This window comes from Anopheles coluzzii, chromosome 3 (assembly GCF_943734685.1).
Source record: "Anopheles coluzzii chromosome 3, AcolN3, whole genome shotgun sequence".
In the NCBI taxonomy this organism is placed as follows: Eukaryota; Metazoa; Arthropoda; class Insecta; order Diptera; family Culicidae; genus Anopheles; species Anopheles coluzzii.
The window spans coordinates 94,950,324-94,975,052 of NC_064671.1; the positions used below are offsets into that span (position 1 = coordinate 94,950,324).

The 24,729-nt window shown below is 47.6% G+C and overlaps 3 protein-coding genes and 2 long non-coding RNA genes across 5 annotated transcripts in view; 2 read left to right on the top strand and 3 right to left on the bottom strand.

The window, feature by feature from the left end:
• Positions 1 to 12,510, bottom strand: part of LOC125907297 (uncharacterized) — a 63,885-nt gene extending 51,375 nt beyond the window's left edge. The window contains exon 1 of the long non-coding RNA XR_007452580.1: positions 12,431 to 12,510. This is a non-coding gene — a long non-coding RNA (uncharacterized LOC125907297). The remainder of the gene's footprint in view (positions 1 to 12,430) is intronic.
• Positions 12,511 to 12,543: 33 nt separating this feature from the next.
• On the top strand, positions 12,544 to 14,108 carry LOC120956459 (mpv17-like protein). Its single transcript, XM_040377936.2, has 4 exons — positions 12,544 to 12,681; positions 12,767 to 12,855; positions 13,468 to 13,580; positions 13,655 to 14,108. The coding sequence occupies exons 1-4, from the start codon at positions 12,553 to 12,555 to the stop codon at positions 13,873 to 13,875; spliced, it is 552 nt and encodes a 183-aa protein (XP_040233870.1). The 5' UTR covers positions 12,544 to 12,552; the 3' UTR covers positions 13,876 to 14,108.
• Positions 14,109 to 14,201: 93 nt separating this feature from the next.
• LOC120956461 (uncharacterized) lies at positions 14,202 to 17,037 on the bottom strand. Its single transcript, XR_007452579.1, has 3 exons — positions 15,090 to 17,037; positions 14,813 to 15,015; positions 14,202 to 14,746 (listed from the first exon to the last, which is right to left on the bottom strand). It is a non-coding gene; the product is annotated as an uncharacterized LOC120956461 (long non-coding RNA).
• A 145-nt stretch (positions 17,038 to 17,182) lies between these two features.
• On the top strand, positions 17,183 to 19,773 carry LOC120956458 (uncharacterized). Its single transcript, XM_040377935.2, has 4 exons — positions 17,183 to 18,366; positions 18,444 to 19,014; positions 19,100 to 19,263; positions 19,358 to 19,773. Exons 1-4 carry the CDS (start codon positions 17,488 to 17,490, stop codon positions 19,694 to 19,696), a joined length of 1,953 nt encoding a protein of 650 aa, XP_040233869.2. The 5' UTR covers positions 17,183 to 17,487; the 3' UTR covers positions 19,697 to 19,773.
• A 182-nt stretch (positions 19,774 to 19,955) lies between these two features.
• Positions 19,956 to 23,763, bottom strand: LOC120956460 (uncharacterized). The gene is made up of 5 exons (XM_040377937.2): positions 23,594 to 23,763; positions 23,367 to 23,445; positions 21,864 to 22,000; positions 21,198 to 21,257; positions 19,956 to 21,135 (listed from the first exon to the last, which is right to left on the bottom strand). Exons 1-5 carry the CDS (start codon positions 23,643 to 23,645, stop codon positions 20,960 to 20,962), a joined length of 504 nt encoding a protein of 167 aa, XP_040233871.2. The 5' UTR covers positions 23,646 to 23,763; the 3' UTR covers positions 19,956 to 20,959.
• Positions 23,764 to 24,729: the final 966 nt, after the last annotated feature.

Consider the following 24,729-nt stretch of genomic DNA (forward strand, 5'->3'; position numbering starts at 1 on the left):
TGTTCACACCCTCCGGCCGCGGGCAACGGATGTGCCAGAAGAAGACGACGCGGCAAGAAACCGACAGAAAAAAAACCCAGAGGAACCGAATAAGGCACCCATCTATCGAGCATCGCGATATGAAATCGTATATTTCTTGGCATGTTTTTGTATACACAAAAACCAAATATCTTCGAACAAAAAAAAACCGGGAAGGTGACGGAGCAAGAGACCCGAAGATGACTTCACAAAGAATAAAAAGAAGCAAAAACGCACATCTCGACGATGAGCAGGGAATGATTTGCGTTCGATTTTCAATCCTCCTAGAGGTTTTTGGTGTTTGTATTATACAGACCGAAGCTGACAATCTGCTGTACCAATTTTGCATCTTTTGCACTGCCGTGTTTCAAATCTGTTTTAACAACCAATGGTACACTAAGTACAATAACGTTTACAGCATGCTCAAGCTTTTCCACCGTAACAAAAGCAGCCAAAGAACACCTCCAATTCGGGGTGGAAAGAGTTGTTAGCGGGTGGAATGAGATGCAGGAAAACACGCCACGGGAGGGTCGGTTGTGGAAAGAAAGCCCCAGACACGAGGGGCGAGGGAGAATAGTGGGACACACTAAAGAAGAGGAAACGACAAGAGCGAACGAACCTCAGCATAAACGAGATATAAATTTATTACTGTTTCTTACGCGAGCGCGTTCTTGTTCTTATCTCTGCTCTGCTTGGTTTCTTGCCAGAACCAGCCCCAAACTCAAACACAGCGGCCCACCACCAGCGCACCTTCATCTGGCTGCTCCGTTGTGGTGGCTCCAGTGTCTCGCGCGCTACGATCGTAAAAACGAGGCCTACCACACCACCACCTGGACACCGTGCAGACCCATCATGATTCAGCTCCCTTCGCATGGATCTGTGTCGTGTCGCGCGTTTGGGTGTCGTTGTGGCCTTCTCCCATTGCACGCACCCCCCCCCCCCCCCTCGCGTCTCTATTGTGTGTAGAGTGAGCGGGAACGAAAAATTGAAAACAGGTCTCTCCCTGGCCAACAGTGCCACTAGGGATAGGGAGCGTACGAAAGCGGGATTGGGCTCCCCCACGAACCCACCACAGCTGCGGTAGAGCTCACGCCAAGGGACCCAAGGTCTGCCTGCGAGCCGTAGAGTGGGAGCGTTTTACAAGGACCAGTCGTTTGTGCAGGAACGGATTTGTCTTTTGCATCTCAAAACAGGCCTCTCCTGTCACCATTGCCCGTAAGATAACCCTTGCATCGTTCCTTGAAGCGGGCAGCTGCCTCCGACACTCGCCCAGGATACAAACGGCAACAGTGGAGCGGATTAAAGTCTTTTGTGGATTTTGGTAATTCGGGACTTTCAACTAACTTTGTCGGAAGTAAAAAGATGTTCTATTTTTTGTGTAAACTACTCACAGCGTCCTTGCATACGAAGCTACATAAACTGTAAAAGGTTCATAATGTGAAATTCCACTTTCGCCAATATACAAAGCCGTTACTCGACTGATTTCGGTCCCTTTGCTAGTTCCACAAACGCTCGAGGTGGATAAATATTTGACACCGATTTCAATCCGTTGTTCTACCGCATGTTGACTTCACAGCGCACATACACACACACACACCCAGCCCACTCCCTTCCCGAACCATCTGTTTTTCATGCCAACATCGCACAGATCTCCATGAGCCATGTTCGCGAATCGCGGTACGCGACACACCCGTCTAAAAGGCTCGCGCACACTGCCACCACTCGCTTGGGTTCGGCGGAAGCGTTCCGTCGCGCTTTCGGGGAGGGAAAGCTACAACAGAATGTCTAATTTATTCTAATCAGCTCCATTATTACGGACTTAAAGGTGACACATTAAACCGTCCTAAGCTGGTGTCGTACCGCGAACGGTGTATGTGTGTGTGTGTGTGTCTCAATGTGAGGTGAGTCTCACAGCAACTTACCAGACACTCTGCCGTGTGGTTCACTCGAAACATGCGTGTGATTTACCGCCCGGCCCAGAGCAGCTATTGACAAATAACTTGCTGCGCCGTTTGCGTCATACATTTCGTTTAAATAACAATCCTTTTTGCCGTCCCACATCCGGCGGTCGGGCGCATTTTTACATGGCCACTACCTATGTTGCTTACAATTACCGTTGGCCATATCGGCAAGTTTCTCAATGTACCAACGATGTACGATTTTGTGATTGGGTTTGTGGGCAATTAAAAAAAAGACTTTCGCCAACAGCAACAGCCCAGCCCAGTCAACTGCGGCAGCGCGTTCGTCGTTGCCGAGTTGTCACTCACTTCAACAAATATGGCTCGCGTACCACGCCCTGCAAAAGTGCGGACAAATTTCATCTTACGCTCAAAATCTCCGTAAGGGAGTATCAATAACAACAGCAAAAAACGACCCAACTCCTTAAAATAGAGACACCCGTAGTTGACATGGTTTTAAATTAGCATAACGCGCATAGCGTGGAACGGCTCCTGCCATCCATTCGCCATCCTCCAGCCGGAAGCAGGCAGCATGGCAGTGAGATGAAGCAGAAGAAACAGAGAGAAAAGGAAAGAGAGAGAGAGAGAATAAACAGCGAAAAAAATACAAATCACCAACCCTATAAAATACGTAACGAGTCAAAGAAAAACGACCACCAAACCAGTTCGGATCGTTTCGCAGATTCGACCCCAAAGGTAGCTTCTGGAAGACGGACATCTTTCGCCCCCTCCCTGGCCCGGTCGTACGCGGCTTGTGGGGATGGCATTTTATGTTTATGGCGTGTTTGCTCTTTTTTTTTTTACTTAGCCCCTACACCATGTCAAAATCGGTCCATTGTGGAGGACGGGAAAGGGAGGACGGGAAGCGTTTGTTCTCAGGCCTGCCACCCATGCCAGAGCCAAAGGACTCGAATGACAAGCCAATGCGTGATAAAAGCATGTTTATCATGCGTTCGCACGCTGGAAAAGAATCACGGCGACACAAGCAGATCGTGAAGACAAACCCTCACACACACACGATGGCAGAAGTAGAAGAATTGTTATTCTTCTAATGAGATTAACACCGATCTGGTTGGTTGGTGCAAACCGTTTCTTTGTCTGGCCTTCTGCCATCGGTCCATCAAGCACCCAAGCGCGCCCAACATCCGCATCCGAATGTTTGTGCTTATAAGGTTTCAATTTACCAAATATAACACCATCGAGTTTTAACCAATCCACTAATGAGTGCTAATCTCGCGCATAAACCCACCAACCAAACCCTTGCGGCACATTGCTAGAAATAGACAATATTTATCATGAAGCGCGATGGCCTTGAATTTTCGACACATATTGCACGTGACAGAGGACATGGAAATGCGAAACCAGTTTGCTTGTTGCAACCTTAAGCTAGTTCAACAACAAATACTGAACGTGTTTGTTGCATTTTGCCAAATGTCCACTCACACCCACAGGCAGCCACAAACGACGATAGGCAGTGTCAATAAGCAAGCTAAACCGTTCCATTCAAATGAGCTCAAGATCGTTGGTTTAAAATAAATTGCACATTAATTTAGCAGTATTTGAGACATCGGTCCGAACCTTTTTACGCGATCCACGCTTAAACTCGGTCCTCAATTAGTTTATCTTGCCGTTATCAGTCGCCAGTAACGCTTGGCCTATTCACGCATCGCACTCTGCAGCATCTACAGCGTCTTGTGCTAACCGACGTCGATGAGTCATTGACACATTGGCATCCGGGGCATCGCGGTTAGCACGAGGAAATAGTTTTAACGCCTTATTTTTGCACACGCGCTAGCAAAAAGCAAACGCTCCGATCAGCATAATGAGGGGGCTCTGGGTTGTTTTTCCCCTGACCAGACTAGCCTGCCGCTTGTTGGTCATTCGGCTGACCATGCTGCTTCTAAATTATGTGCCTCCATTCGCTTTGCTGCTGGGCCGAGGGGTTGGATGATGCAGGGGGGGAGGGGGGGGGGCATTGTACGTTCGATTATCGTTTTTGACGTGTTATCGTTTGTTTTGCCTGTCTTTTTCGACGTTTCGATCGAGCCTCGTTCTGCTGTGGCTCTGGCTAGCATTTCCCTCCCATGGAGTACACCCTGTCCCAACAACCAGCCTTCCATGGGTTTATTGCCATTCGATTTTCTCAATCTTCGCACACCCATTCCATCGGCACCCCACACGCCCTGCTGCCGCCAGTGTGCGTTTCCGCGCGGGATGATAATAATAATCATATCGTTTGTTATGTTTCAAGCGTGCTCACGAACGGATGGGTCTGTGCCGAGTGGCTCTCCGTTTCCTCACACTGCTACGAAACGGCGTCGATCGCAGCGGAGTGGAGAAAAACGACTCTAGCCATTGCCGAGGGAAGGTGATCGATCGGTCAATCGATGAGACGCGATCGCAAGCATGTGTAAAGTTGGTGTGGCGCGCTTTTTTCTGTTTCGTTTCACCCTCCCGCCCGACCGGTCGATCAATTTGGGCGCATCCGTCGCGGGTCTGAGGTGAATTGGACGTGGGTTTGCGCTTAGCCCATGCAGAAAAAATAAAACATAAGGACTCGTCGACAATGGCAACCCTCCTAGCTAGTAAGAAACGGAGAAAAAGGGTTGATAAATGCGATTTGCAGTGTTTAATTGTAGCTCCAGCAAAGGTAACTTCGTTGAAGCTGTCGGAACAATTATGCTCATCATTACGTCATACTTAGGAGCAGGAAACCCTTCGTGTTGGATTTTAATGAAATTACAGTATCTCAGTACCTAAACCAACATAGAAAAGTGTTTTTTATTGTACGTCAACAAACGAATTACGGCACAGTTATTGACCGATTACCTTTTTAAGATGCATCAAGCGGGAGTCGGAAAAAACCGGGGCAACCCGGCAAATAAACTCCAGCCCCTGCCCCTTCGCATACCTAGCGTGATTCCATTTTTGGTCAATCCGGTGGCACTTCGGAGAGCAATGCTGCCGGTGAACCAGGCAAGGTGTGCGCACCAAACTCCCCCAAGCTGCCCGTGTCACAGCAACTACGGGGCACAGCCGAGAACAGTGTTGCATTCGGTCCGAGAAAATGCAAAACAAACACATACACCTCGCAGATGTGCAGCTGTGACGATGCGAGAGGAAGGTTCGACCGTACCGTGGCATGCCCTCCCCTCGGCACTCGATGTGCTATGTGCCCGATGCATAAATAATCGTTTACAAATGGTTCACTTCATTTTATTGATACATTATGGGTGCGCTCTCTTAAATCAACTCTCGGTGCCGCCGTTGCGCTACGACTCGACTAAGGGTTGCGGCGTAAACGCGCGTCGCTTAGCGCGGCGGCTTTTGCGCGCCAGTTTCGCGCGAGATACCGGACTTCTCTATCTCTCTCTCTCTCTCTCGCTGCCTTAGCCCACTTGCCGGGCCTCTTTCGGTCGCCCACGAAACAGCATTCGGCCAGAGATTAACTCAAGTTGCTGCGAAAGCAGTTGCTAGACGGGCGGCGAGAAAGGACGTGGCGGGCCTTTGCCAATGCCGCGCACACATGTGCTGCAGGCCCGCGGGTGTACACACACGGGTACGGATCGATACTTAACATTTTACATACATTACATTTTAAGCCGCGTCGAACGCGTCGTGAGTGGTGCGTAGTCTATGCGCGTTTCGCTCGGCTGCGGTTTCCATGCGTACGGCATTTTAGGGGCTGCTGCTGCTGTTGCATTTTGTCGCGACGCAAAGACGACGCAATGCATGCAACCCATGGCACGAAGCAATGAAGGGCAGCTTAAGAGGTTCATGTCTTAAAGCACACAAGCTCCGGCACTCGTCATGATCCATCTCGACCCATTTGCCTAATCACGCACACGAGCAGCACACACTCGCGCGCGCTTGTTGGCTCGCTTCGTGTCTGTGTGTGTGTATGTGTGCTGTTCGTATGGCGGCCAGGCCGGTTTCAGCTAAAGTCAGGCTCAAGTGGCTAGAGCCACTCCAGGGCACGGCCAAGGATACTCCTAAAAGTCGGATCAAGCACACACCTGAGTGCTGGGCGGAGAAAAGAAAAGCAAAAAGCGAAAAAAAATTAAAACAAATATTTACCCCGTTACACATATTGGACCAGGCACCATCCATCCCACCCCACTATGGGTAGCTGATGGAAGCGAGCGAGTGGCAGCGTGCCTGCCAAGGGCCCAACAGCGCAGAAGCCCGAGTGCAGGCCGGCCGCAATGTAAAACAATCTTTCCAACACTCGGCACACACGCCGCCTATAGGTGGCCCGCTGAAGTGCTGAAGGCTCTTGAAGATAGAGAACGACGCAGCGCGCACTGCATGTGTATGCTGCAACAAGCCCGCCCGTACCCATTTGGGGCCTGCCTGAGTGTTTGATCTAAAATTCGATCGCTCGAGCACACGGAAGATGAAAATCGTTCTGCACCATTGCACGGGCACGACCAAAGGAATGCACCGGGTGACGCAGACGCAAGCCGTCAGGTCCGTTAAACAAAAGAAGAAGAGCAGCGAAACCGAAACGAACCACAAGAGTAAAGTTCCAAAATATTTCAAAACACCTCCTGCGCTGCGTGGTCGTAAATTATCCTTGGTAGAAAGAGAGATGACGACGACGAAAATACGCATAAAATGTTCCAAGCACCAGGAAGAACGAAGCTCCAGAGAACATGATTCTCTTCGCCCCTCGCGACTCCCCATCTTCTTCTCCATCTCCCTCCCCCCAAAAGGGTATGACCGACGGGCGCGATCGGGCGAAAACGGACCATCCAAAGTGGTGAAGGTGAATAAAAACACCTCCGGCGATAGCGAAACTTGATCCGATGACGACGAAAACGGCACGGTCGGAGCTGGACGCAACCGACGAGCAAGGTGCGCAGCAGTGCGGGGAAAAGGGCGGTCCGCTAACGAGTGCGCGCAGCCAGCACACACCCGCCCTCTCTCCTCCTTTATCTGCCTGCTTGCGTGCACCACACTCCGCCGTGCGATCCGGTTGTAGGGCTCGTTAGAAGAGTTGAGTTGGGTCAATTAGCACATGGTGAAAACAGCTCCACGCTGATGGATGAGCCGAGGCGCTGGCCACAGCAAGCCTCGAACGATCGTGGCGTGGGCATACACAGCTGCACCAGTGTGTGTTAGAGAGAGAGCAAAAGAGAAAGAGAGAGAGAGCAAAAGAGAGAGAGAGAGATCCAGAGTGAGAGGAAAAGAAAATTAAAAAGTAGAAAACAACAACAACACCATTCTTCGCCCTCACTGTGCAGATCGTCATCTCCATTTCCATGGGGCGCTGAGCGGAGCATTCAAGTTGGTTCAACCGACGGCGGCCCTTGGGTTGCAAGCCCCTTTCAAAACGGGCGCTCGGTTTTGAGTCTCGGTCGCTCTCGCCCTGCTCACTGGTGTGATCTCTCGACGATCGTCGATCCCAAATGGACGACCGACGTCGTCCAAGAACGATCATCTGTGTGAGCTTTTCCACCACCACCGGCACCCGGTTGGGCCAACCGAGGACGGAGGCGCGCTATGCCCGGGACTCAGCACTCCGGTTGGATAATTAAGTGAATGATGTCTAATCGAGCGTAATAATTTTTATGCTCTCTCGTTTTCTCCTTCACGCCAACCTTCCATTTCCATCGGGGAAGCCCCATCGTTCCAGACGCCCGCGCGGGCCCCTCGCACACTAGGTGCGTGTGCAACATGAAACCGACCAGGAACGGCAGCACCAGCATCAGCCCCTTTTACGTGCAGGACATGCAGACGTCAGCTTCTGCTGCTGCTGTTGTTGCTGTTGCTACTGCTGCTAGTACCACTCTGCCATGATGATGATACCGTTTCGCCATTGCTCTTAAGATAATTTTCTCGTGGCCTTCTTACCCCTAGCCCTAACCGACTGCTTGTCCCAAACGCAGACGCTGTCTGCTGCTGTCTGCTACTTAATGCGCGTTTACGCTCGCGCTCACGTTACGCCGCTCTGCCTTGTTTCCATGCGCGCTCACACAAACACGTGTGGAAACGCATTTTCTACCGTCCTGTTATCGGTTCAATTTGAGCCACTTATCTGTTCTGCACACTTTTGCCGAGCAAATTGAATCTGCTTCTCAGGTGCGAGAACGACCAATTGCGCCTTTGCCACCGAACTGCCCTGGGAAGTGTCAAACCTGGCGTGGCGGGTTCATTGAGCTCAGCTCACTCACCCATCATGTCGCTATTATCTTCGATCGGCAGCGAAGCGCCATCAGTCCAGGCGGCCATTCTGAAAAGCCGCATTCTAATAACGATGCGTTTTGCCGCTCATTGCATCATAGGTCGGGCGGCACCCACCCGAACCAGGCATAATCAATAATTGACTTCCTTTTTGTGCAAATTCCCTCTCTCCACACACACCCATAGGGGCGTGCGCGCGATACGCACCGCATGCATAAACAAGGCGATTGCAATTGATGCACTCTTCCCCGGTACGCCGCCTGATGCACCACGGAAAGCTCGACTCCGCTACGCGCGACTCGGTCACATGTCGTTCGCAAGACCGCCGCGGCATTGAAGCCAATCGTTATGCATGCCAATTATTACCCTAGCCCCGACCGATGCAAGTGCATCTCTGCAGTGCGATTGCACACTGCCGGACTGCATCGTTTATGCATCGGTTTGTGGTGCCACTAGGCAGCACCCCCTAGGGCCACCCCGAAGCCATTGTTGGGTGGTGGCGGTGCCGAACAAGGCGAGCACCCGTACATAAAATCAAAAGGGAAGCCATACCGGAAAAAGGAATACTGGCTGCTTCCTGAGCGGAAGGCATCGCGCAAATCGCAAAATCGAACGATCATTGAATGACTACAGAGAGCGGGAGCGAGGTAGAAAAAGAGAGAGAGAGAGAGAGAGAGAGCTGGAGAGGCGATCGCTAGCCCCGTTTCTAACACGTTCACTCACTAGCTACCATGTTTTCCATCGTGTTTTGCCTCCACTGGCCATACCAAGGACAAGAAAGGATTACAATGAAAATAATGCCATGCACTTCGCATCCCGTGGTCCGTGGGGTTCCTTTTTCTGATGGTTGCACGCCCGCCAGGCTAACCGATGACGCAGCCCGTTTCGCCACAGATCGGGCAACATTTTATCTGTTCCGTTCACGATCGCACTCAGTCCTCGGGCAAAGTGTGGACGTAAAAGTGGGGCGCACGGTTAGCAGAACGAAGCAAAACAGAGCAAAAGCAGAAAAGCAATACATAGTCTCCAGGCCGCCGCCGCCGCAGCAAATGCGCCCAGCATCCAGCCAGTTGCGCATTTGTGCCATTTGTTGCGCCTCGCTGCTCGCGAAGGCGTGTTTTGCGTCTGTCGTCGTCGTCGTCTTCTCGTTTCGTGAATAAATTATAATTATGTACTTACATCCATTGTGTGTGAATTTCAATTACGCTTAAATTGTTTCCAATGGCACGCCGGGGTGGAGAAACTATCTTTCCACCACGATGACGCGCCACGATGATGCTTTGCGCTTCCCTTCCACGCATCCTTCCGTCGACGCCGAACCGGCTCGATGAGTCAGGATTTCGGACGGTAATCACGGACTCCGGCTCCGGAGGTATTCTCCCGTTCGGCGCTCGGCGACCGGAAGTACTTTTCCCATCCAGATTGCCTCCCTCTCCGCGGTTAGCAGTGGTGCCGGGTTTTCCGATCTTACGAATCGCAGCTCATCACGGATCGTTCTAGCGAAACCACCTCCAGTCCAATGTGCTTCGCCCGTGTTGTTCGCTTGATTAGCATGGGGTAATGCTGGACGCTGCTGCTCAATCTAATAGCAACTGTGCTGCGCCCTCGCTCCCAGAATTTGTAGCATGATCACCCGCACTGGCAGCGCATGGCTTTAGCTCCCGATCCTTCGCCATAGTGCGATGGGTCTGGGTCTGGGTGGAGCAGACGATCGAACACCAATAGGGGTTACCTCCCCCATCAGCTGCCGGTCGGATGTGGGAAATTATGAGGTCCGTTCGCCTCTACTTCGGCCTCCCGGACGTTTCTCATAATCACCGTTTGGTGCTGCCAGCCTACTCCAGCTGCTCCGTCATTACCGCACACACACACACACACTCATTTGTGTGAGATGTGTGCTGGTGAAGAATATCACTAATCACTCGCCTTGCCACGAGTGCGAGCTGACCCTGTAAACATCAGCGAATGAAAAACGAAGGTATATATGCTCGCAAGCGTGCAGAATACGCTGGCCTCTTCGCTTCGAAAGCTCTTCAGCGCCAACCAATGCCAACTGGACTCGGACCACCGACTTGAAGCTGTAGAGGAAGGGCGGTAGGGCGGGGTGCACACGCGGTTATTCAGTCATCTATATCTGTTTGTTTTCGTACGCTCCGCGAGTGCCGTTGGGAAGGAAAACATATCAATCTTCCATTATTTTATTTGCCAACACCATACACGAAGGGAATTCAGTGCCCGCTTCATTACGATCATTTACGTTCGGGTGCCATTTTCGGGGAGTTGGCAAGAAGCGACAGCCGTGCCGTCGGTACCTTGTTTTATCCGGTGGGTACCGTGTACGTGACATCAGGTTCAAAGAAACTACCGGCTATACTACTACCCTAATGGATGTAGTGCAGCAACCACTGCCATGATGTCATACCACCGACCGATTGGTGGTGAAGTGAGCGAAAATTCCATCCCCAATATGCAGCACACAGCAAACCCCATGCTCATGGTAGAAACCTCTACATTAGACACAAGCATTTCGTGGCCACGAGGTTCCTTGCAAGTGCGCATTTTGTACATCTAATAATCGCAACAATAAAATTAATATTTATCACCCGCTGTAGATTCGGTAGCCGATCGCGACCAGGAACACACTTTGTAAAGCAGGAGGAACACCACCGCTTAACCACCGCTGCGCCACATGTCGGCTACCCGTCTATTAGCCACGTGGTTACGCACGACGCTTGCGCCCCTTGCGCAAGGCGAACCCTTGCCATCGAATGTCATCGAACGATCATCTGGCAATATCTGGCGCCATCGTTGCAGGCCAGCCGCTGCTGCGGCACAGCTATTGCCTCGCGTTCTAGCTGCCACCGCTCCGTTCACCATTGTGACCCCGTGCCAAAACAAGAATAACAGTGTCTCGATGCGTGGGCCGAGGCGCTTGTTAATGTCGTTAACTGCACCGCGGCTTCCAACTCAAACACACATCGAGCAACTGCAACGTTGTTGTTGTTGGTTCGTGGTGCAAGTCAAACGGCACCCAGCACAATTAACAGGGCAAGCGAACGCAAGAACCAACGGTTGAGCAATACGTCACCGGTGGAGTTCTATCGAATCAAAGGAATAGTTGTTTTTTTTCTTCTCACTACTGCTACTAAGCAAATAATTTGATATCAATTGCAATGTGCAGTTTGATCAGTCTGCGAATTGGAACGTTCGATGATATTCTTACGCCATCAAAGCAGTGCAAATCTTTTGAATGCTATCGCCACCAACACCTTCGCCACGCACGTAATGGTTCGCAGAGAAAGCAGCATCCAGCGAATGCATTTGCCAATTACAAGCATGTCTTTTCCCGATGGGCACGACACGTTAGGGTGCCGCCGCCGAATCAAAGCCCGAACCGTCCGCCGCCCGCGACTGTTTTCTCTCGCCGCCCGATACTATTCGGTCGATTTCAATTTAAAACGATCGTGGCGAGTTTATTAGTATCAATTGACGGTGATTACTCTCGGCCGCAACGGTCGTGTTTTGAGGGCACCAGCACCAGCGCACTGTTGTGCCGTCTACCAGTCTATCATCCGACACCACAACGATCTGTTCTCGAATGGTCGTCCGCTTCAACCAGGGGGACCTCCGGTTAGCCGTACCGTTTCATACCCAAAGGTAAGCAGCGCTAAACACGCCGCCCTACTGCGTGACAGTATCACAACAAACGGGGGAAATGTCAAACACAGCAGCTTGATGCGTGGTAGCAATATCCCAAACATGCTTGGTGCGTTCTGCGCATGAACGATATCTCCCCACGAGTTGTGTGTGTGTGTATGGTGCTTGTGTGTAAAGTGTCTGCAGGCATGCAGCATTGATTTGCTCTACCGCCTTGACAGCTCAGTAAATCGGTACGGTCACGTTAAACTCAGCTCCCAGTGAACCGGGACCAGGACACATTTTTGCTTCCGGACACCTTACGAAGCACACATACAGCTCTTCTCCAACAGGCCCACTGCCTACTTGACTACACTTCCCCAACCGAGCATGGTGAAATTGTGATACGGTAGGGTCACCAGCATCAGTCCACGCGGGCGTTACCGCCTTCTCCCGACCAAGGTTTTCCGAAACCCGAACCAAGCGAACCAAAACGTTGCCCTTTGGCCGAGGATTTTCTGCCACTGTTGCACGATCCGGTGCGTTCTGCCTGCGTGTGTGGGGCGGAAAAAGCGGCACGTAAGTTATTGGCTAGTTGACTAGTTGTCCTGGCGCTGATGCACGCTACTCACCTTATTGATTATCTTCACCAGAGTTCACCGAGAGCGCAGCCTGCTGGCCAGTGAGTGGTCCGTCCGTGCACTGCAGTCAGTTTGGCACGCTTTCCAAAATACAAAGCGAACGCGCTGCTGCCATGGCAACGTTTCTGCGAGCTTTCGGTCGCTTTTTCACAAAGCACCCGTTGGCGGGAAATGGACTCGTGTACGGCACGCTGTACGTTGGTGCTGAATTTTCGCAACAAACCATTACGCGAAAATTGTTGGTACGTATTGACTGCTTCGGTTGCGTTTCGGCAAGTAAATTAGTATATAGTACTTATTTGGCCATTTGTTTGTTTACACTTTTAGACTGACCCTCCGCAAGATATCGACCGCCCCACACTGGCGCGGTACGCCGTTATGGGAACGTTTATCTACTCTCCCATACTATACAATTGGTGGGTATGCGTCCGGCGTTCTACGAGAATTGGTTTATGATTTCCATTAGCTAATATATGCAACAACATATGAACAAATGCACATTTTAATTGAACATTTTTTTCCCCTAACCATGTTTCATCAAATGAACTCTTTTATTTTCCCATCTCACTTTCTTTCTTTCTTTCTTTTCAACATCATTCAACCTGCATGCGCCTTAATCGAATTGTTACATTCCACGGCACAGAAACAAGCGCGACACAATAGCAAATATAACACATTTCCGCTACCAGCGATGCACAATGCATCTCGTATTTCTCATTATGCCATCGCTTGCACATCATTTCCACATAGAAGCCTGTACACAGGAGAGCAAAGGGGAAATATAGCTGAACAAATTTGCTCATCGAAGGTAATTGCTTTACGTAATTGTCGTGAAAGGGGAAAAGTCTGTAAGATTTTGGTAATAAGATTGTTTACGCTGCCGGAAAGGAAATCTCGCAACGTATCTGCATCTGCTGCTGGTATACTGAAGCATCGTTTACATATGTATAATAGGTTTGTGTGTGTGAATGTGTCTTTTAACCGAATTCCCTCCGTTTTCTCCCACATATCCCGCCCTCCATCCGCAGGTACAAGTGGCTGGATAAAACATTTCCCGGCACTGCCAAGCGCATTATTGTGAAGAAGTTGCTGTTGGATCAGTTCATTCTTACGCCACCATTGTTGGTAATATTTTTCACCGGTACGTATGACATAGCCCAACCAACATTAGAATACCATACCAGCACCTAACCACCGTGTTTCAACCTCTGTCAGGAATGTCTCTTATGGAGCGACAATCATCAATCACCGAAGAGTGCCGGCAAAAGTTTTTGCCCACGTTCGCACGATCCTGCCTGTTCTGGATGCCAGCCCAAACGCTCAACTTTGTTCTAGTGCCACCGAAATTCCGCGTCGTTTACGTGGGCTCCTGTGCCTTCGCCTGGGTCAACATCCTGTGCTGGGTAAAGCGCCAGAAGATGTTAAGCTCCAACTAAGCATAAGGAAACGCACAACAGCAACTCATAGAATGTCGCCAGTAAGCTTTTAGATAGGAATATCCAAAGGCCATATATGTTTTACCAAATGAAATAGGTCGCTAGCTAGGTGAAGCGCTTGCACAGCATAGCGTTTTATACGTCTCTTACCAGTAGCATAAGCTGTTGCGAATGTACGATGTAAACATATTTATTATTGCTATCTGAATGCAATAAATGTCTCTAAACCGAAATGCCGCAACCGTTAGCATGAATTACAACCCCGGTAGACAAATGGTTCGAATCTGCTTTCGAGGTTCGATCGCTGGAGAAAAGTTATGCGGCCCAGCTCATCCATTCCTTTCCACGCATTGCATTAGAGTGCGTTCGTTCTACATCAGCTAGCAAATTGTAAATAGTAAATCTCCACTCCGCTAGACAGTTTTGTCCATTTTCTCAGCTGTGTTGTGTGCTCCTGTTTCCCATCGTTTTTCTCATTCCCTTCCTTCCCCCCGCAATCACCATCGGGCCCGCCCGAAGCCATACGCACGGCGAATAGCAACGTAGGTGGGAATGGTATACTAATATTAGCCACGATTTATAAAAATATTTCACACCATGCGCAGCTCCAACTACTCTCCCCATGAAACATCGTTTCCCCCTCCCCCTGCCTCCTCCACAACTGCTCACTAAATTAATACAATTCCACATAGACTGCGTGGAGTGGTAGCGGTTTACGGTTTACCGTACGCTGGCCATATCCTAAGGTGTACACGTGAGCAGCAAAGAATCGAACCTGGGGGGCTGACTGGCTGGCTGACTGGTTGGCTGGCTGGCTGGCTGGCTGGCTGGCTGGGAGGTTCGACAACGCATTTCGCTGTTGTATACAAAACTGAAAAATTGATTATAAACAAATGATTTTACTCGATCGTATTTCGCTCTCATCACCTTACCTTACCGTGGACAGGGACTGGCAGAGATGGTGGCGGTGAGCTGATATGGCCGTGTAAAGTGCACACGGACATCTAAACCCTTTCCTGCTCAGTGGTACATTGTGCAGCCACGCTCTGTCATTCCACGTCGCTTTATTTTTGAACTTGTTATTGTTGGCCTTTCTTTACAGTTACCTTGAATCAACCCATGTTTTGTTGCATATTCCAGCTAGGAAAGAATTGAAAAAGTTTAAATAAAGCGAGGAAAAACTGTGGTGGCTTTTTTTTTGCACAGCACTGTACCTGCCTTCAACATCTCAAGTCATCGCGCACTACCTTCTCGCCCTCGGTGCGCTTTCTGCGTTCATCCAACCATCCATTGTGTATAATAAAAAATTAAGAATAACAAAAACAACGCAGCATCCAGTCAAGCTCGATCGTTTCCAACACCACACCAGCAAATATGATCGCAGTACAACAGTAGTAGTGTTGGTAGTAACAGTAGTATCGCTGCGCTAGAACGCGAACAGGAGATGCAGCAGGGCGTGGGGAGTTCTTGGGTGGTTTCGAGTAGGATGAAAATATGCACCATGCAGGGGGGAGGGAAGAGGGGGCATACACTCACTAGTGGACAATGCGGCGCACACGCGGACAGAGGGCGGCGGTGTACGATTTATTTAACGATCCAACGGACGATGGACGCGCGTATTTAGCGCCTCGGCTCCCCGTCTCGTCGCCTACCGCCTGCCGTACACGCGTGGTTTATGTACACGGGCGTATTTTGTCGTAAACCAAACCGCATGGCGCAGTTTTCCTCTCCCAAAAAGAGAAAAAAAACCACCCGCACGCATTTTCCACTGACCAATGGGAGCACAACTGGGGGCGAAAATAAACTCGCTCCTATCACACCAATCCTAGCCACCGTTCCTCCAGGCAATGCTACAAACCATAACTTTAGGAAAAGTGCAACAATCCCTTGGCTGACCATGCTACACATTCATCGTAGGACCACACATTGAACAAAATCCGAGGAGGTGGAGGGGGATCGCTTTTTTGTATGTTTTCAGCCCTCCAGATCGGGGGGGGGACTTATTTGTATTGCGGCGTTTGTAGTAAGCATTTCGCAAACCGTCAATCACGATACCGTTCGTTCGGTCTTAGCTGCGCAGAAAGACGCACCAGCTATCGAGGCTGGGCTGGTGTTTGGTGCTATACTGGAAACAAACAACATCCAAACGACCAAAACCCCAAGCGACACGCTGCGGGTGCACAATGTAACACGTGTTTCATATTTAACCACGTTTCTTCCGCTATTTCGTCCACTTCCTGGTGCCACAGCGGGCCCTTCTGTTGCGGGCCCCGTTGTGGCACACCGCAGGATACGAACGGAGGAAAAAGGGCACATACACCGATACGCCAGCGTAAATTTTGACCGATGCGTAATTATGTGAAGCGGCCGCCTGGTTATTGTTGTGAAGTTGTGTAAGAACAAGCTTAAATGCGCTATCCAGAAAATATGTTTTCACAACAGCGAAAGGCATAATCTTTTACGATGTTTCCTTTCCCAGGCACTGCGTAGTTGTTCCATGTTAGGGCAGACAATAGTCCCCCATCTGCAGCAGCATTAGGCCAAAGCATAGTTTCCAAATTACTATTCAGAACGTTACCGCAGTTGATACTAGGTGCTAGGTTACATGACACAAGTACGTCAGTAATACTGCCTCCATTTACTGCACTTTAAATAATTGCATCACTGACATCAACGCAAACATAACTGCATTTCACCCGAACCATTTTGCGCAACACTGTTGCATACCACATAATGCTTCTGTTCGTTCTTTTGAATGGAACAAAAAGAACACAATACACAGCACGCGCTAAAAAGTAATCTACATATTAACCCCTAAAGGTCAACATTCATTGCGCAAATTGAATATTTTCGAGCTTATCTACAAATATGTTTTGAGGGTTTTGTTTTGAGGCCAGGCAATATATCTGCCTCTTTACACGTTGCTATAAAAGGAACATAAAGGATAGTTATGCAGCAACTGTAGAGCACGATTTGCTTACAATTTCTACCAGATAGTGCCCAGTAATGATTGCCTCGCTGTCTTCGCCGTCACCGTTGTCACAGAATTGATATGGATTCCTGCCACCGAGCGCGACGCGAAGCTACTGTCGTTTAGCGCTACAGCACATGTGTTCGGTTATATACCGACAAACGAACACAAAGCGACAAAATGCATTCGCAATAGCAACTACTGGGCAGTCAGGACAGTCGCAATACCAATAATTTAATATACATCTTTTCGTGGTTCCGTCAACGGAGCCGTTAAACCCTCTGCCGGTGTCTACGTGCTCGGGGCGAAAGCTATAAAAACCCTGCCGCAACATTTCGCTCAACTTACTTCGCCCGCGACGGATCCCCTGATAACACCGCTCTACCAACGACCGTGCTGTGCCAACGACGGAAACATCCTTACGCATGATACTCTAGCGTGTGTGCTTCGCGTCGTGTAAGCCAACAGCTGATTGCTGGAATCGGTGCTTCCGCCACTGACCTTTGCCAAGTGATCCTCGCATTTTTGTGGTTTTGTGTGTCGCGTTCCGTCGAGAGCGCTCGATCGATCAAGTGCAAAGTGAAGTGCAAAGATTGCGAATTTCTTTCACCAATCCTCGGTTCCTGCTATACGCCGAATCAATGGCGCTCGAAGCTACCACATTCTTCGATTGGGCCTCCAACCAGGGCGTTTCCTTCTGGGAAGTTGTGTCCCGCAACTTTACCCATCCTGGTCCCTTCGGTCCGGTGCCAATATCAAACAGTGCACAATTAGTGCAGGATGAAAATCGGCTCGATCTGCTGCTATCGCCGGCGCAGTTTGGACTACTTACTGGCGTTGTTTTGTTTCTGTTTCTGCGACACAAAATAGCCCGATGGAGGGAAGAGCACAGCCACCTCAAAATGACCAGCAGCGCAGACATTCGCCGGGCAGCGTACACCTTCCTAACGTTTCTCGAGTTCCTGGCGCTCGCTCCGTTCTTGTGCACGATTCTGCTCGTATTCCAGCTGTACCGTACGGTGATAGGAGCTGTGCTAAAACACCGCCATGGGAAACATTTCAAGGGCTTGCTGGACGGTGCCGATGTCGTTTGGGCAATTGAAGATCAAAACTCACGTGGCATGATCAACATCATGGCGAACGTAGAGGAGCCCGTTGCGAGCTGGACAACCGGTGAGAGCTCGATGAGCGCGGAAATTCTGCTGACATTACGCAAACGCATCTCCTCGCGACTCATGCGCAACTACCGACCGCATCCAAAGATGTTCTGGAAACGCAACGTAGAACTTGGATACTACTTTTGGTCCGACCAGTCCGAGCTTACCGTAGAAGACTACATTCGCTATATGGATACAATGCCCTTAGCTGATGGAAAACGATTCATCGAGGAACAACAGTTGAGGAGTTTGCTGAGCAAAATTAACAATCGACACCTTCCAGCAGATCACACCTCCTCGTGGGAAGTGCTTGTAGGCAGGCAACCATTGCTTGATAAAGAACGCAACATTCTCCAGTATCCGGTACGTCACGCAATACCACCGCCAGTACCGGAACAATCTTCTTTAACTTCTGTTCTGTTTTGCCCTTCCTCACACAGATCCTCTTCCGTGTCCATCATTCACTAGGAGACGGAGTGGCCCTGATGCGTCTGCTTCTGGAAGCTATTGTCGACAAGGAAGTACCATCGCGCTGGAAGCATCTGTCCAAGCTAAAGGTGATGAACATCGACTACATCCTGAAAGAACAGAAAGCCTCCGATCATCACCATTTGACCATAGGCGAAACAATGCTCCAGCGCATATGGAAAAGAATTCCCTCTCTCACCGATCTAGCAACGCAACGGGACCACGTTTTGCGAATCCTTTGGACCATTTACACTGCACCCGCCTTCTTTCATGATGTATCTAGACGTCAGGTCGATAATAACTGCATCCACGCTTCACAAATGGCCAACGAGAAGGTGGTCAGCTGGATACACGAGGATCACAACCGTGATACACGCTGGGTTGAGATTATCAAGCGCACTAAACGGCTTCTGCCTGGAACGCGGTTCTCGGACGTTTTCCTCACTGCACTTTCCTCCAGTTTGGAAACATTCTTTGCCAGCAAAAATGGTACATCGCCAAAAAACCTCACAGTCGTGCTTCCTGCAAGAATCGAGAAAGAGTGTAAGTTTACGATACTGAACCATTCATGGAATACTATTTCCACCTCACAAGTTCTCACTACTAATATGTTCGTGTCTATCTGCAGCTCCTCACTTAAAGCTACACAATCGCTTTTCGGTAGCTCTGCAAACGCTACCAATTACTCCCGGTATACAGATGAACGACACCAATAGGCATTATGCACTAACTAAGCGTATTTTGGCAGTTAATAGTTATTCCGATGTATTGCGTTCTTCGTCCGACTATTTGGTACGCACATATGCAATCAAGCAGACAGATAGCAGATATCGTCATAACAAGATAACAATCTGCTAAATTGATACCCTTTCGATACCTTTCGCAGATTAACTATTGGATCATGTCTAAAATGACTTGTCTCTTTCCGGAGACCATACTAAGGAAGATTCTCAAAAGCGCACACAGCACGCTGGCGATCTCGAATCTACCGGGACCGCAGCAGATGCCCCGTATTCAAGGCAGAGAGCTGAAGAATCTCTGCTTTTTCATTCCCAATCTGGGCACCACTGCCGTTGGAATTACGCTTCTTACGTACGGTGGTAAGCTGCAGCTGGGTATACTAGCCGATCGTGCGGTCATTCGCACAGAAGACGAAGCCCATAGCATTCTTCGTGGAACGATCGAGGAAATTGAACGTATGGGCCAGTTATTAGATGAAGTTTGATTAACTAAAACTTGTGATTTTTCATTTTGACCTATATCTCTCGCATTTAAAATATACTATCATTATTTTAATTAAAATGTTCAACGTGTGCGTTTATCTACGGAGTGCCAGCTTTTCCTGCTGTTGGAAGTTTGACCACGATTATAATCTCGTACAATTTCGACTAGATGTATCATTATATATCTTGGGCCTGTTTTTTTTTTTGTCACAGTTTTCCTTTAAATGGTCATTTCTTTCTAAACATTCATATTCTAAAGGGTTGTATCAAATATGGTGATTCTATATTTTCATATTCTCCGCCACTTGCTTAACCAACGCAATTGCATATGCAATATGCAACTAACTTGTTCAATCTATTGCAACTAGCCCACTTCAACACAATCAAGACAACCGCATTACGATAAGCAATTCAGCCTATTATTTTTCTTCAGCCTTCTGGAACCTATTATTTTCACTTTACAAACTACTCTCAGTTATCTAATATCAGCCTGAATAGTCAATATCCAATATCAGGATGAATTGTATGCGTTTGTCAATAGATGTCCTTGTAAAACGATGAGTCTATTTTTTTTTTCTCTTTAAATCAAAGTGACCTGAACTTTCCACAAACAAAATTAAAGTTCAGTAGAAAATAAACTATTTCAAAACCAGCATGTATTGATAACTGAGAGCAGCATAGGCCTATCGAACCTGTTTATTGTTCCAAAAGAGCACGTCGCGACTACACTGCCTCACTCCAAATAAAAACAACCGAATGAAGCAGCTAACCAACACGTGCTCTTGTGAGTCTTGATAATTAATTGAACGTTGCTAACAAATTTTGCAGGACTGCCAGCGAAACAGATTCCTGTTTACGGTTCGTACTCTAAACGCTAATAAATGATCATGATGCATGACAAACGTATGAATACATTTCTTCGATAGGAACTACGTAGTAAGATCTAGGACTGGGTTTGATCTGAACATTTTCGAACTAAAACATATTGCTAACAGAACGTATGACAAAGACTAACAGAACGGAATCTACCGAGAAAACAGAAGATAAACAATGATTCCAGCATTTTTTCCCCGATATTTGCTTCTCTACCCATCAGCAATCATCGCGTGCATCTTGACGCATACATACATTCACAATATCGCAAGCCTCAATCAAAAGCTCTCGTTTCCGCGACATCTTTGCCTCAAGAGACACACGTCAATTACTAATTAGCTATTCGTTTAAACGCTTAAAATACACATGATTAGGTAAGCAGGGGAGGTAATTCACAGACTTTTGGTTATGTTGTTAAATATTCTTTTCCCCCACCATGTCTCAAGGTCGAATGGTTTGAAATCTACCAGCAGCGGATTGGGTGGTTCATTATAATACACTGTAGACGTGCTCGATGTCGACGATACAGAAGATGTACTGCTGTTAGAAGATAGCGAGCAATTCGATCCTGAAAAGCAGATCCAACCATTAGAACAAAATCGGTATGATCATTTGTTGCATTCGTCTTACCCGTACTATCCGGTGAACCAGGTACATCGTAAGGATTATCAGCTACCACCATATTCCATGCTGAAAAATAATAACACGGTGTATGTTAGATCGCGCAACGTTAGATTCTCAACCATAGCAGCTGATGTCGGTAGCTTGTTTGCAAAACGCATAATTCGAGTTCAATGAACGAACACCTCCCATCCATCCTACCGACTAATGAATGTGCCAAACCGTGCCAAAAATAATACACTTTCACATGACCGTTGACGTAAAAGCACGGGCGAAGTAACAAACAACGCGCACACGATCAAATGTGAATCAAGCTAGTAGAGAGAGAACCTGTTGTTGTTTCGCTAGCTACTGAGATATTTTACTAAAAGGTCAAGACGCGTTATGGCCCCATGTGCCTTTCAATTTCACTCTTATCACATACGTTGGTGCCGTTCGCGCTGTAACATCACAGCACGAAAACCACATCATCGATTCATTCTCGTGCACAATCGAGGTACAGCACAGCACAAATGGTACAGAATTTTGTAACTTCAAACAGGATGTTCTGGCACGCAAAAGGATGGATGGATCAGATAATCTTTATTTTTTTAGGTCGTGAACCAAGCGATAACGAAATGATTATCTAAATGGTTGGGCGATTGCTTCACTAACGGCATATTATTGAATACCTACAATCATTGATGTATTTGATGAGCTCTTCATGCTGGGGACTGACATTCTGTTCATGCTGCTGCTGCTGTTGCTGCTGAGCCTTTAGATACTGTACTGCAGCGGATTTTGTGGACGCTTGAAACACAGGCCGGGGCACACTGCAACAGAAGAGAAAACGCAAATATTTAAGATACCGCTTGCAATATAGTATTTGTACAGACTCGTAGTCGCACAAAGTAACATTAAATATTTATTTCGCACTACACTTCCCCCAACTGCCCTGTGCCTCACACCCATATTGTAACAAAGCTTGTGTGAGGCTGCAATCCAATGAAATTTGTTCACAATGATGAAGAAAAAAGCTTTTCCTCTTGTTTGCATTGGTACGCTTTCTTTTCTGCTTTGTACAACACTGATTTTCAAATTATTAACATCCAACAAAACACTACCTGGTAGATAAAGGCATGCCATTTGCTCTTCCGGAATTTTACGGATAATCCGGACGCAAACCTACCACTAACGATGTACAAAAACTACAATCCGGATAATAGGACACGAAAACAAGATGTGGTATAAAGTTTATACTTTCTCAGAAGGATTGCCAGACTAAAACCACTACGACGAAAAACAAAAAAAAAACATTTTAACATTAAACGACAACACTTATACCAATTTAAAAAAGACAAACAATCAGCATTTGAACGCGCCTCACAAGTTACATTTTGCTTACAAGGAAGTTGTTTAAGGATGTGAAACATTCTTTGGGTGCAGTCCAATGCAACTTTGAAACGTATGTTTCATTGCAAATGATGATGATCATCATCATCTCGAGGGCACAAAGCAACCTTAGTGTAGCAATCATGATAATGGTAACAATCTTCTCGCACATGCCGCTTCTAAATGGACCACTTGAGCCGACCTTGTCAAACAAATCTTTACTTCATTTCATTTTTCTTTTCATTTTGCCCCTGCGCCTTATCATTTGCTTATGCTTTCGGCGTCATAAACATCCTCTTAAGAAGTTTCCCTTAGCAACCAAACAGTAATACCTGATTGTTTTCCTATTGGAACCACCGTACAATCATACATTCATCGAAGGAAAAGAATTCATCGTTGAACCGGCATTCCGTAACTGTAAAAATAGTTCTGTCAATCATTTTCCATCATACATCGTTATATAAAAAAAACACCACGGTCTCTGCCCTGCTCGTAAACACGTGACTACCATACGGCTGCTGGGCACATCTTGGCAGGAGACGACGTTGATTTTTTTATTGTTACATTTCAATTTTCTAATACATTTCAATAATGCCAATTGGGTTCAATTTCGAGCACCGAGTAGAGCGATTCTACCCATTACATAATGCTAGCTCAAAGCACGCAGTCAGAATATATTTCAGAAGTCACTCTTCGCCGTTCCAATGCAATTGTCCCGCTTACTTCCATCATACCGTTAACCGTTCCTCACCACATTGCCTGACGTTAGCGGGTTGTTATGTAAACTTTTGCGATTTCTCCACTCACCTGAATTCACTGCTAATATCACATTCTTTCCGGCCCAGGTCACGAAACAGTTCGTATTTCTCATAGTTTTGTGGTATTCCTGTGGTCACAAATGAGAATCAACATAAAATTATGTCCTGCAGATACAAATATCACATTTTCCGTTGCTTTTCGGCACCAACTCTATTGCACAACATTGCCTCAGCTGTTTTCCGGCCTACTCCTGCACAGTTTCTCGCAAATCTTACCTCTCCGAGTTTTTGCCACCAATTTACTAGGCCCTTTCGATACCGTATACATGATTTGTACTGTTCACTTACACCACGATTCAAATTTTTGTTTCAATAATTTCAATTCAAACAAATGTCCCTCCACGAAAACAACACACTTCTTGCGACGACCGAACTTGCCCAAGTGACAATTTCAAGTGGAAATCGTGAGAGTTTCTCCCTCTCTACACGCTCCCAAAGCATCGATGCTCTGTTTGACAACCCAATTGTCACACAGAAAGCGCCCGTTAACAATTCAACTGTATGACTGTCATTTTGGAAAAAAATATCAACGTACATACCTAAATTCAAATGCTATTTTTTTATTCTAACTTGTTTGTATGTGATTTAAAAAAATAAAAACCATTTGCCTAAAGGAAACAATACGATCTTGTTAATGTGTTGCTACTGAGTGGCTGTTTTTTATTGTATTATTCCTTTGATAATCTGTGTAACAATTAAAGCCGCAGATATTTCCTTTGATTATTCGGTTGTCTAGTGTGGATGCGTTGATATTTTATAGCCGTATCTGGTGATAGTTTCACCGGTGCTCTTGGAGTACGTATGCAGTCGAACTGACTGAGTAGATGATGATCGATTTCGTAGTCTTTTCTCCGCTTACTTATGGATTTCAGGAACTCCTCTTGGATGATTTCTTCTTGTTCTAAATTGTATATACTGGAGCAATTGCTGGGTTCCAATGTGTACATTAATAAACTATTGCTAGCACCGCTACTCAACACTGGTGTCGAGGTAAGCAACGTCACTCGTTGACCATTTTCTCTCTCAGCATCTCGATTCATCTCGACAACGCGTGATCGCTCCACATGTGTACCAACTTCGTCATCAACTTCTACCAACTGTTCAGCATACGAAGTAAAATACGATGGATCTGATGGACGATCGTGCAACGATTCCATTGTTTGTCGCAGTGACCACGAAATTTTAATCACAATTGTCACAACGATCGCACTTATCCACTCTACCAACTCCATGATGTGACTGAAGCGTCCGTACTCGGTTATTTCAGAATAGTAACTGAACACGTTCTCTATGGTTTACATAGAATTCAACTTTGTAGCTGTGTAGTCATTGCTGTTATGGGGTGCGTACCA

Excerpts from the sequence above, each read along its gene's own strand:
- LOC120956460 (XM_040377937.2), bottom strand. The coding sequence starts at position 23,645 with ATGTATACGGTATCGAAAGGGCCTAGTAAATTGGTGGCAAAAACTCGG. Across the intron at positions 22,001-23,366 it reads GATATTAGCAGTGAATTCAG|TGTGCCCCGGCCTGTGTTTC; the intron begins GTGAGTGGAGAA and ends CTTCTGTTGCAG. Across the intron at positions 21,258-21,863 it reads CATCAAATACATCAATGATT|CATGGAATATGGTGGTAGCT; the intron begins GTAGGTATTCAA and ends ATTATTTTTCAG.
- LOC120956459 (XM_040377936.2), top strand. The coding sequence starts at position 12,553 with ATGGCAACGTTTCTGCGAGCTTTCGGTCGCTTTTTCACAAAGCACCCG. Across the intron at positions 12,682-12,766 it reads CCATTACGCGAAAATTGTTG|ACTGACCCTCCGCAAGATAT; the intron begins GTACGTATTGAC and ends TTACACTTTTAG. Across the intron at positions 13,581-13,654 it reads GTTGGTAATATTTTTCACCG|GAATGTCTCTTATGGAGCGA; the intron begins GTACGTATGACA and ends AACCTCTGTCAG.
- LOC120956458 (XM_040377935.2), top strand. The coding sequence starts at position 17,488 with ATGGCGCTCGAAGCTACCACATTCTTCGATTGGGCCTCCAACCAGGGC. Across the intron at positions 18,367-18,443 it reads GCAACATTCTCCAGTATCCG|ATCCTCTTCCGTGTCCATCA; the intron begins GTACGTCACGCA and ends TTCCTCACACAG. Across the intron at positions 19,015-19,099 it reads TGCAAGAATCGAGAAAGAGT|CTCCTCACTTAAAGCTACAC; the intron begins GTAAGTTTACGA and ends GTCTATCTGCAG.